Here is an 11,733-nt window from a genome sequence, read left to right on the forward strand (position 1 = left end):
TCGGCTTCGTGCTGGTGTCGACGCCGGTGCACTTGTTTGTGTGCGCGCACGTGGGACGTGACCGCTGCTCACTTGTGCACGCTGCGCAAGCAACAGGAAATACTGCAACAGCTCTGTTCAGGCACCTTTTTCTGCATCTCCTTTCACCTCCCACCACCGCAACGACCCACCAGCGCCGACGTTGCTTATTCCCAGAAGAAAAAAGTACGCGCCTACACGCACGGCCCTGTCCTTCGAAATGCGCGCAGGGGAGAAGGCGAGGCTGAGTGGCGGCTATGAGGGCACACTCATTGACCACATGAAGGCCTCTGTGCAGCCGTCCACGTCGACGGCAGCGGCGAGGAGTGGGGGCGCATCTCAATTCACGCCTTCTGCAAATCTCCGAAGCGGCTACAGCGACATTGGCGGCGGCTCCGGCGCAGCGGTGCCGCCGTCCAACACCATCGCCACCTCCTCTACGGCTGCGCAGCAGACCAGAGAGAACATCGAGCGTGCACTTCGCATAAACGAATCCACGAACAGCTCCGGCTACGCCACCCTGCAGTCGCTGGGGAAGCAGCGAGAGGTCATTCAAAACAGTCTGAACACGGTGGATCTGACTCAGCAGCATCTTAGCGACTCACGCCACGTCCTTCGAGACATCCGCATGGGCGTATACAAGGAGTGGCTCGTCAAGGGGTGCGTCATTTCATTTCTGCTGCTGCTGATCGTTCTCATCATCTATTCCAAGTTCATCCGGAAGTAGGGCGGAGCGCCGGCGCATGCGTCCAGCGCTCCGTGTGTGTGCGAAAGAGCGGAGGGGATGGGGAGGGGGGCGGTGCGTGGAGGGACAAGCGGTCGACGAGTCGCTCAGGCCGAAGGAGCAAGGGGCGGGGGCGCACGCAGGGAGGCCGCGGGGTGGGTGGGCGGGGGGGCGCATGGAGAGCAACGTGCTTTCCCATGGATATAGGAGCCAGGGGGGAAACATGTGCAGAGCGAGCGAGCGAGCATAAAGTTGTGTCCACTGGTTGCTCACCCGCCACATCAGCTTCATGCCGGCGGCGTGAACGCGAGCCCTCGTACCCTCTTTTGCCTCTCTCCATGCGTCCCTCGTCCTCTGCATGTCGCCTCTTTCGATTTCTCCTGAAATCGGCGTTCGGGGGTGCCTCGCTGGCAGCTCCGTCCACACAGTGCACCTTCACTCTCAGCGCGCCTTCCACCACCGCCACCAGCGCATTTTTCGCATCCTCCTCTCACTGCCTCTGCTCTTCTTTGCTTTGTGCTTTCCGTTTCTCTCTCTCGCTCTCTCTGCGTATGTGTGCGTGTGCGCCCGTCCCACTCTGCCCTCGTGTGTCTCTGCGTGTTTGCTGCCGTGTAGAGTGCTCCCCCGTGCGTGCGAAGCAATGACGCTGTTAGGAGGAGCGGGGGGAGGGAGTGGTGGTGGTGGTGGCGCAGCCAACGCTGCTAATCGCGAGAGGGGTGTGCCCGCGGACACGAGCGAAAGGAAATCGAACCAGCGCGTGACTATGCAGGCAGGGACGTAGTTATGCACACCCGCGGGAGTGCGAGGGGGGGACCTGTTATGGTGGGCTCACACGCCTCTGCCCTTTCCCACAGAGCGTTGGGCGCTTGCGAGAGGTGTGGCTGTGACGCAGCCCCCTGCGCTGCGCGTGTGCGGTCGCTTGCGAGTAGGAGGTCACAGAGGTGCATCCATCGCCGCCACGCAACGGGTGGTGGTGGTGGTGCCGGGCGGGTGGACAGGACGATTGCACCCTCTTCTCTGTTTCTCCCGACGCTGTGCACCACCGGCCACTCGATCCTCTGTCGTACCGCTTCATCGGCACCGATGCCGTCCGTTTGTCCATCATCTCGCCTGCTCTTTTCTGTTTCGTCTAAAACATTTTCTGTGCGCTCATCATCTTGGGCGAACACACTGTACACATATTCTTTCTCTCTCGTTGCGTGTCTGACGGCACTCCAATTACCGCCCTTCCATGCGGCAAGGTGACCCGTCTGTGTCGTCCCTCCCGCTTCTCAAGTCATCCCGTCAGCAGAATGCGCAACTACAACAACTTCAACCGCGTGTGGAAGGCGCCGCGCCGTCCGTTTGAGAAGGAGCGTCTGGACCGCGAGATGAAGCTGTGCGGACAGTATGGTCTACGCTGCAAGCGCGAGATTTGGCGCGTGAACATGACGCTCTCCAAGATGCGCCGCACGGCCCGTCTGCTGCTGACGCTGCCCGAGAACCACCCCCGCCGCCTTCTGGAAGGCTCCGCGATCATGCGCCGCTGCCACGAGTACGGCTTCCTCGACGAAGAGAAGGACAAGCTCGATTATGTGCTGTCGCTGACGGTACCAGATATCCTTGAGCGCCGCCTGCAGACCATTGTCTTCAAGGCCGGCCTCGCCAAGTCCGTGCACCACGCCCGCGTCCTCATCCAGCAGCGCCACATCGCTGTCGCCAAGCAGATTGTGACCATTCCCTCTTTCATGGTGCGCGTGAGCAGCGAGCGCCACATCGCCTTCGCGGATGCCTCGCCGTTCGGCAACGGCCGCCCCGGCCGCGTCAAGCGCGTGCGCGCGAAGGCGGCCAAGCGCAAGGCCGCTGGCGGTGACGACGAGTAAACCCCTCAGGTAGAGAATCCCGATGGCACGTGTCTCGCAGCCAAGTAGGGAGCAGAGGGGCAGAGGAGGGGAAGGGCTGCGATTGTGGCCGCCGTGAAGAGACGAGGAAACTAATTTAGTGAAAGATGCTGTGAGGTGGGACGCGTCTGCGCACGTATATGTGCCAGGTGTTCTGCCTGTTTGTGTCGAGGCCACTGCCCACGTTGCTCTGCGTGTCGTGCTCGCCGCCCCATTCCTTTCGCATTCTTGTACGCCCACCCATGGCGCTTGACGTGCCGTGGAAGGCCGCCCCGTCTTACAGCCCCCCTCCGCCTTCCCCCCTTCCCCACTGCCTGCGGTGACGGCGATGGACAGCCGAACGTTTTTTTTCCGTCCTTTCCATTCGTTTCGTCTCCGTTCACTGATTTTCGTTAAAAAAAAAGAAATGTGCTTGCGCTGCCTTCAGCGAAGCAAGCGAGAAATGCTGTCGCAACGCGAAACGGCGCGAGAGAACGTTTTCCCCGAGAGCGCACACACACAGAGAAAAGAAGGCGGGGACCACTTCGCACATCAGCCTCTCCCCTCTCCACCCCTCTTGACACAGAGGGGTATGCGCCGCTGAATACGAGCCATGGACTCGCCACGCACGCGCGCGCGCCATGGAGCAGGAGGTGGCTGTGGTGGTGGGGAGAAGCAGCAGGGATGACAATGGTCTTAACCAGCGGCTCTGCGGCACTGGGTGGCTTGTGTGTGTGCATGAAGGGGGCAACGGGGCTCATTGATTGCCATGCAGCGCATGAAAGGCGACAAGGGCGGCCCTCCCCCTTCTTTTTTCGCAGCGCTCTTAGTCTGCTCTTGCGCGACGCACACGACTGCCGTCCGGAAGAGAAAGGACAAAAATCTCTCTCTCCCCCTCTCCTGGCTTCATCTTTGTGCTCCCTCATGCATGCACGCACACCTGTCTAGAGTTCACCGCGACGTTTTTTTTTTCGCGTCATACTTATTCACAATCCGCCTTCCTCCTTTGCGAAAGGAGGTGCGTCCAGGCTGAAACGGCAGACAAGGGCAACAGCCTGCGTGCCTGCCTCCTTGCGTACGCTTACGCGTGTCAGTGTGTCTCCCATCTATCGCGCATTCATTCCCCCCTCCTCCTCTGGCTGTGTTTCTGTCACGTTTCTGTGGACGTCCGCCCCCCTCCTTCCCTCGCATAGTCGGCAGACGCAGACGCACACCCACCCACATCTCTCTCCATCTCTCTATATGTAGACGCGCACGCACATATTTTATTTTCGCTCACGTCGGTTGCTCCTCTGTCTCACTGCCGCGTCTCCCCTCCCCTGTCTGTCTGTGAAATGTAATCACATTTGTCCCTCTTTTAGTGTCTCTCTGTCTGTCTGTGTGTGTCTGTGTGGGTGGGTGTGCTCGCAACAAGCAATTAAAGAGGGTGTCAGAAAGGGCCGCGTGGAGGAGCACATTAGCGCTGATTTTTTTTTGTTTCGTTCGTCTCACCGCTTTGTTTTTTTCTTCTTCCCTGACGCTCGTTCACTGGGACGCGTCTCTTCCTCCGTCTCTCACCGCCAGCGAGAGTGCAGAGGGTGCGCGTGGCCGCGTCTGCTCTCGCACGGGGTCGTATACACCGGCCTCTCGGAAGCCGGCATTCAGTACACCTCTGCTGCGAGTAGAGCACAGAAACATTGCCGGCAGCGGCCGCACCCTGAACCAATCCTTTCTACGCCCTCTCATACGTGCACACGAGAGAGTCTTGCGCAACAGGTGCGCACAAGTCAGCGTCAGAGGGAAGTGGGTGGGGGGGAGCGGGGGAGGCGGAGTTTAGTCACCCGCCGCAGAGCACTGTCGTCATCCGCTTGCACGCGTGCGCTCGCCGAAGCGAAGTGGCCCACTGCGAACGCGACCCTGGCAGAGGGGGAGGCCCCGTGAATAATAATAAAAAAAGGTAGAGGACTGTACCGTGTTGCCTTCTTGCTCTCGCTGGGCGCCCTCACAGCTCACTCTCCTCCTCGCGCCGATCTTTTTTCTGCTGCGTTTGGGGCTGCTTGGAAAGATTTTGACGGGGAGCCATGCCCATGGATCCCTCGACAGCGTCGCCTGCGCCTTCGCCACTGGCCACCACTCTAGAGGCTCACGTCTCAAGATGGCAGACGTGTGGGCTGAAACAGGCCGGCCAGAGCGGCAGCGATGGAGGCGCCGCCGCCGCTACTACCAGCTCCTCGAATGCCTCAGCGGCACCGCCGAGCGTGTCGGTGCGATTCGTGATCCTGGCCGCGTTGGGCGCTGTGACGGCCTCTGCTGCAGTCCACTCCTATCAGGCGTTGACACGTAGCAGCTACCAGCGCCGCAGTCCCTCTGCGCCCCGTTCCCGCCCACGCATGGGGTGCAGAGAGGCCTCAAGCCCTTCGCTGGCGGGCAAGAACGCAACGGAGAGCGCCGGAGGCGCCGCACCGCTGCCGCCCGGCGTGGAAAGGAGGGCTTCGTCAACGGGTCGGCGCAGCAGCTTACCTGCTGCCTGCCTCTCTGCAGCCAACCGTGTTGCCCCTCGCGCGAATCCGTCGCCTACCGCGGCGTCAGCCAGCGAGCTCGGCCAGGGCCGCGCGCGCGTGGGGGACGTGAGGGCCGATTCCTTTTCGGTGACCCCCGCCACAGATACCGCCACTGGCGCTGTTGGGCGCTCCGACAACAATGAGATGCCCTTCACTCACTTTGGGGCGCCTCCCTCGCAGCTGGCGCACGACCACATTGCTGCAGTGGATGCGTGGCACACGACACCACCCGCCGCTGCCGCCCCATCGCCGCCGCCGCCGGCGACTTCCAAGGCGCACCTCAGTCATCAGTATGACTTGGAGCCGTACGCGCTGCAGGGCCTCGCTGGTGGCGCACACGGGTGGAAACGCGTTTTTGGCCTGCTGAAACCCCAGACGCGCCAGCGCGGCGGACACGATGGCGCAGGCGCCACGGATGGAGAAGCAGCCGCCACCGGCTCGGCTGATCCACACGTGCCGCGGTCACTGACGCGCACGTACGAGGATTCCCGCGTCACCACCATCGAATACCCGGCACTGGTGCGGGGGAGTCTGAGCCCAGCGGCGCCGGTGACGGCCGCTGCCGAGACGGTGTCGCCGGCGCGGTGTGCATGCACTGCCGCAAGCAGCAGCAGGGCTGTGGACAGCGACGTCTCACTGCACAGCAGGACACCGGGCCCATCGACGGTGGTAACGAAGCCGCGCCCGGCTCAGCCCTGCGAGGCCGAGAGGCGTCGCTCTTCCGTGTCCGAATCCTCCGCCAGGTCGAAAAGCGCTTCCCCACAGCGTCTGCACCCGTCACAGATCGCCGTCCCGCCGGCTGCAGCGGCAGCGGCGCCGCCGCCGCCAAGCCGCTTTCTCAGCTCCCTCTCTTTGCATGTTCTACAGCACCTCAACTTCTGCGCGAGCCGCGGCGGAGGAAGCGGCCCCGGCGGCAGTACCATCGCCGATGCGGTGGCCTCCAGGGTGGCCTGGAGAGGGGTGCATACGGCGCCTACTGCTAACACTTTCCCCGCTTCGGCGGCGTTAGCGCTCGCGCATCGCAATCTGCAGCGCGACATCTCCACCTTGGTGGCCGCGACAGCATCAGTGCGGCCGATGACTTCCGCACCTTCGCCCCTATCGCCCTCCTGCGCGCACACCGCGCGCTGCTCCGCCTTGCCGCCCGCGTCTGTGTCTCTGCAGGGCGCTTCCATAGCGTCGTGCAAGTCGCAGCAGCAACACTCAGAGGCTACGGCAGCGGAGCCCTGCCGGCTGCTCGAGACAGCATACAAGAGTGGCAGCTGCAGCAGCAAGCAGCGGGAGAAAGGCTTGCCAGCGGAGGGCGAGGCGGGGGTGGCCGAGGACGCTGCCAAGTCAGCTGCGCTTGCTGCGTCGGAGGAGGATGGGCAGCAACACGGTACGAGCAGCAGTCTTCGCCATGAGCCCGACAGCGAGCAGCGGTGCGACATCCATGTGATGGGGAGCGTTGTGGGACAGTGTGAACTGACAGCACGGGAGTCGGGGTGGGAGCACGACATACTGCTACTGCTGCCGCTCCCGGCACCCGCCGCCGCCGCAGCAGCAGCCGGCACTGCGGTCGAGGCGGTGCCCACGGCGGCATCCCACAATGCAGCGACCGAGTTGACAGGGGCAGCCTTTCCCCCTACGAGCAGAGCGCACCGCTCCACCATCGCTGAGCAGCTGGCCGTGCTAACGAGCCGTCGGGAGCAGCAGCATCGCTACACTCAGCAGCTGCAGGCGAGCAGAGGGTCCACTGGGCTGGCCACGGGCATCGAGAAGGCGCTGCCGTCATCTTTGTCCACCCTATCGCCTCCTAATTATGCGGACGGCGCTGCCGCATCGACAGCCATGGGCTTCCTCGGCGCCGAGCTCAGCAGGGACGCCAGTGGTGCGCACAGGATTCCCTCCGGGGCTTCGCTGTACTACACAGACACGACTTCAGGTACACTCTTTCCTTCCCGGTTGCTGCCGTACCACTTCGAAAGTCACGCCTACTCCGACGTTACGACGGAGGTGCAGCAGTGCAAGCGGCGGCGCCAGCAGGATCGCGCCACGAGCCTTGGCGCATGTACCCTCGCTGCTCCAGAGGGGGACTTAGAGGATGAGGATAAGGGGCGCGAGACGCGTTCTGCGGCGACGATGATGACGGCAACTGCAGCACCAAGGCGCCCCATGGAGGGTGCGGCAACTGAGGCAAGCCTCACAGCTGCAACGCAGGCGACGTCAGTGCAGAAGGCTTCTGCATCGGCAGGCGCTGCTCTACTGACATCCGTCGAGGAGATCGTGGCCCCGCTGAGCCAACCAAAGCCAGCGCAGCCTTGCAACGAGCGCCGCGTCGACGACTTGACTGTGAAGCACGAGGAGGATGGCTCAGCCTCGTACTCCATCTCCCTTACTTACCACGACAGCGAAACCGGCACCTCGCGCACGGTGAACACGTGCGCGCTGCCGCCGCTGCGCCGCTGCGACGCCGGCGCGCCGATCCCTGGACTTCTATCTCTCGCAGGCGGTGCCACGGTGCATGCGGCTACCCGCACAATGCTCCCAGCCACGACAGCAACGCTGGCCTCCAGTGCGCGTGGCACCACGTCCCCCGCTCACTCGCGCAGCGTCAGCGTTGGCGCAGTCTCTCCCGCACGCACTGCACGCTCGTCACCGGAGTCCTCCGCGGCTGTCACCACGACAGGGAAGTCACCGCTCCACTGGCGCCCGCGCCGAGCATCCGATGCAGAGGACAAGGAAGTCGCGTCGACGGCTCTTGGTCTCGCACAGGTGGCGAGGGCAGCCGCTGAGTGGCCGTGGCCGGCGACGCGCAGCGGCGGCCTCAAGCACTATAACTCCGTCTCGGCGGCGGCGGCGACGGCAGCTGGTGTGGCAAGCGGTAACTCCACGGGCGACGCGGTACCTACTGCTACCACCGGCGGCAAGGTGAGCCCCTTTGCTGCCCCATTGCCGCCAATGGAGCCGCAGCATGGCCCCCGGCTGCGAGGGGTCGCGGGGCGGAACGGTGAGATGGCGATCGGTGCCTTCCTTGGCGGTGGTGCGTGCGGCAAGGTCTATGAGTGCCTCAACACTGAGACGGGGCAGGTGCTGGCAGCGAAGCAGATCGTCTTCGACGCAAAGGACAAGAAGCTGCGGACGCGATTGAGGCAGCTGGAGCTCGAGCTGGAGGTCCTGACGCTTGCATCGCGCCATCACGTGCGGTGGATTGTGGGCTTCTTTGGAGCCGAAAAGCGAGGCCATTCCGTCCTTATGTACCTCGAATACTGTCAGCGCGGCTCGCTGCTGGATTACATGATGGAGAGCGACGGTGCCGCTGCTGCAGGATGGAACGCTGGCAGTGCCGCGGAGGTGGCTGCCCCAGAGCCATCAGCTGCCCCTGCCAGCCGCTGCGCGGGCAGCAGCTTTGACGCCAATGAAAGCTCGCCAGTGGCTGCCGCAGAGGCGTGGCAGCGGCACCGTGAGCACCGGAGCGGCGCCGACAAGTGCCTGACGACGTGCTCCACACCCCAGGGGCAACATGGGGTGCGCCCGCGTAGCGCCTCGTCAAGGGCCGCACGAGCGCTGCGTGCCCAAGCGCAAGAGCGGCAGGAGCAGCCGCAGGCCATATGCGGCGGAGTCGCCGCTGCGGGGCAGACGGAGAGGGGGGAGGGGGAGGAGGCCGCCGCTGCCGCCTCTGCTTCCGTTTCTGTGGCAGGCAGCTCCGTCAACGTGCCCGGCTTGGCGTCGGACACGATGCCGATGAGCGAGGCGCTTCAGCCACAGATGCCTCCTTTGCCGATTGAGCAGGCACAGCGTTTTACGAGGCAAATTGTCGAGGGTCTTTGCTTTCTGCATGAGCACAACTACGCCCACCTTGACGTGAAGACAGCGAACGTACTCGTTGCGGCGGACGAGGAGTGCCGCTTGGCAGACCTCGGGTGCGCCATGCGCCTCCAGCCACCGCCACCGGCATCGTTGTGGCAACGAGGGGAACCGCCAGGGACGGATGGCGCTTTGAAAGGAGGTGCCCACAGGGATGTCGACGAGGCGTTTCCGCCGCCGTACCCTGTGCTCGTGGACCATGAAGCCATCACGGAGCTTCGCGGCACGGCCCTTTACATGGCGCCCGAGATGATCCGCTTCGAGAGCCGTGCCATTGGCAGTCCCGCTGACGTGTGGTCACTGGGATGCGTTGTGATGGAGATGACCACCGGCTGTGCCCCTTGGCGGCACATTGCGAAGGACAAACTCAGGGTGCTGTACCGCATCGGCTCAGCACGCGACGAGCTGCCGTTGCCGCCGCTCATGTGCGCACAAGCGGAGAAGGCGAGACAGTGGCTGGCGCAGAGAGGCCTGCTCGCAACGATTTCTACTTCTCCGGAGCAGGGCGAGGAGGCTGCGTGCGCGATGGGGGTGGATGACGTGGCGCAGGTGCCTCGCAGTGTCGCAGGAGCCAGAGAGGATCGCAGTGCCGGCCGCGTTGCGAGGAGTTGCGTCGTGTGCGGAGACCGTGAGAGTAGCGTTTCAGGCAGCTTTGCAGAGCCCCACGCACAGCGCCGGCGCGTTGATCGTGCCACGCATGATAGCGGTGGGAGCGGGGTGGGGGTGGGGGCGATGCCGCGCAGTGGTGAGCAAGGGTCGTGGCCTTTCAGTGTGGCGGACGAAAGTTGCAGCAGCTGCGTGAACACTGCCACGCCATGCTCCTTGCCGTCCTCCTCCCCGACGATACCAGCTGCGCTGAGCACCTCGTCAACTGCTGCTGGCGCCAACACATCATCCTCGTCTTTCGTGCGCGTCCTCTCTGCGACGACTGCTGGCCTGCCGCGTGACGAGGAGGCCGCGGCGGTGGAAGCCGAGGAGCCCCTCTTCCGAAGCCCATGCCGCATCATGCACCTCTACGCGGCGCTGGAGGACTTCGTAGCTGCATGTGTGAAGGTGCGACCGGAGGACCGCAGCAGCGCGGAGGAGCTTCTCCGCCATCCCTTCCTGACTCTCTAAAAGGATGACACGCCGGAGAAGCGGTGATGCGCCTCATTACAGAGGGGAATGCGTGCGTGTGTGGCGTGTCTTCCTGTCGAGCGCGGCTTCGTGCGTTGATCGCTTCTTTCTGCCTCTTGCTGTCGTGCCGCACTCTTCTCCGCCGCTACGGTGGTGGCGGCTACAGAGAGAGCAAGCGAGCAAAAAGGCCCCCCTCCCCCTCCTCCTCCCCTTCCCGTGCGGGCGCCGCGCCCCCCCCCGCCCGTCGTCTCCCTCCGTGTTTCTCTTGGCCGCCGGGACTTCGCTGACGCTTTTGCCTGTACACTGTTGAGCCTCTTTTCCTTTTTTTTGCCCCTTTCTTCCTCCTCCGCGTGTGCGTTCTCCGCACTGATCTTCCCTGACACCAGTGAGTGTGTGTGCGTGTGCGCGTGGGGACGGATGTTGCACCTCTGTAGGCGTGCATTCGCCGGTCACCCTTTCTCGCTTCCTCCTCGCCTCAACGCCTTGCTGCCTTCGTGCCGAAGCGCGCCCGTCAGCCTCTGGCTCGCCGGCACGGCATCATTCACTCGCGACGTAAGCGAATGGAAAGGAAGAGGCCGAGGGCGGATGCCGCTGCACAGTGAGCGCCGATAGAGAAGTGCGGGCGAGGATGAACCGAAGCACCTGCGCGCGTGAGCGGCAGGCCAAGCATCGCCTGCTCGGTCACCGCCTCCCTCACCTCGCTGCTCGCCCCTATTCCCCCCCTCCCCCCGCTCTGTCTGAGTGTATGCGAAGGGCAGAGGGAGCGATGCAGCCATCGCCTTGCAGGTGAACGCGATGAAGATGCACCACCTGGTGCTGACCTGCACAAGCAACACCGTACCGTCAGCGCGACGGCCTGAAGCGTGCAGACGGGTGCCTGTATCTGCATGAGCACCCAGAGATGCTTCTGTGTAGCCGCTCGCCTGCCCATTCCCCCCCTTGTGTGGGAGTGAGAGTCGTCTCGGCGCGACTGGGCGTGGCTGCGTTTTTTCTTTTTCATTTCTGCATTTTCTCCCACCTCGGGAGGTTTTCACGTGCCGTTCCTCGGCATTCCTCACGTCAGCTCCGTCTGCTTGGCTGCACGGCTCTTGTTATTCCGTTGTCTTGTCGATGTGCCCGTGTAGGGGATGGCCTGTGCACTCTCTTGGTGGTGCTCTTCACGCACCAATGGTCATATTCACGCCGTAGAGGAGCGCCAGCGCCGTCGGTGGTGTCTGCGGCGCATCAGCGTTGCTAGTGCTGCTGCTCACATCGTGCCGCGCCTATCTCGCTCTCTCGCGCTCTCCGCCACAGCTCTGCCGCTGGCCTTGCTAGGCTCCGCCGAGACCTCACAAGAAGAAGGGGGAAGAAGAGGAGAGGGCGTAGAGAAGACGGGGCTCAAGTGGCCTGCAAAGCACAGGAGCCCGCCTTCCTGTCCGTCTCCCGCGCACGCTGTCCGCATCTTTGCTCGATGCTCCCTCTCATGTGTCGGAATCCGTGGCGCGCGGCGGCGCTGGTTTTGGTGCTGGTGCTGCAGGGGAAGGACACACAAAGGCCTACGTGCGTACAATCTCATGTGCCATTTGTGCGCGGCAGAGCTCTCATCACACTCTCAACTCCCCCTCCCCCGCTGGCACACTGGCCCCACGTC

The 11,733-nt window shown here is 63.5% G+C and overlaps 3 protein-coding genes across 3 annotated transcripts; all 3 read left to right on the forward strand.

Moving 5' to 3' along the window:
- Nucleotides 1-238: 238 nt before the first annotated feature.
- On the forward strand, nt 239-745 carry LSCM1_07328 (uncharacterized protein; the record flags this gene model as incomplete). The annotated part of the gene is made up of 1 exon (XM_067324703.1): nt 239-745. The coding sequence occupies one exon, from the start codon at nt 239-241 to the stop codon at nt 743-745; it is 507 nt and encodes a 168-aa protein (XP_067181060.1).
- A 1,289-nt stretch (nt 746-2,034) lies between these two features.
- On the forward strand, nt 2,035-2,604 carry LSCM1_07329 (uncharacterized protein; the record flags this gene model as incomplete). Its single annotated transcript, XM_067324704.1, has 1 exon — nt 2,035-2,604. One exon carries the CDS (start codon nt 2,035-2,037, stop codon nt 2,602-2,604), a length of 570 nt encoding a protein of 189 aa, XP_067181061.1.
- A 2,057-nt stretch (nt 2,605-4,661) lies between these two features.
- On the forward strand, nt 4,662-10,103 carry LSCM1_07330 (uncharacterized protein; the record flags this gene model as incomplete). The annotated part of the gene is made up of 1 exon (XM_067324705.1): nt 4,662-10,103. One exon carries the CDS (start codon nt 4,662-4,664, stop codon nt 10,101-10,103), a length of 5,442 nt encoding a protein of 1,813 aa, XP_067181062.1.
- Between the last annotated feature and the right edge of the window lie 1,630 nt (nt 10,104-11,733).

The sequence above is a fragment of the Leishmania martiniquensis genome, chromosome 7, assembly GCF_017916325.1.
Source record: "Leishmania martiniquensis isolate LSCM1 chromosome 7, whole genome shotgun sequence".
Classification (NCBI taxonomy): domain Eukaryota; phylum Euglenozoa; class Kinetoplastea; order Trypanosomatida; family Trypanosomatidae; genus Leishmania; species Leishmania martiniquensis.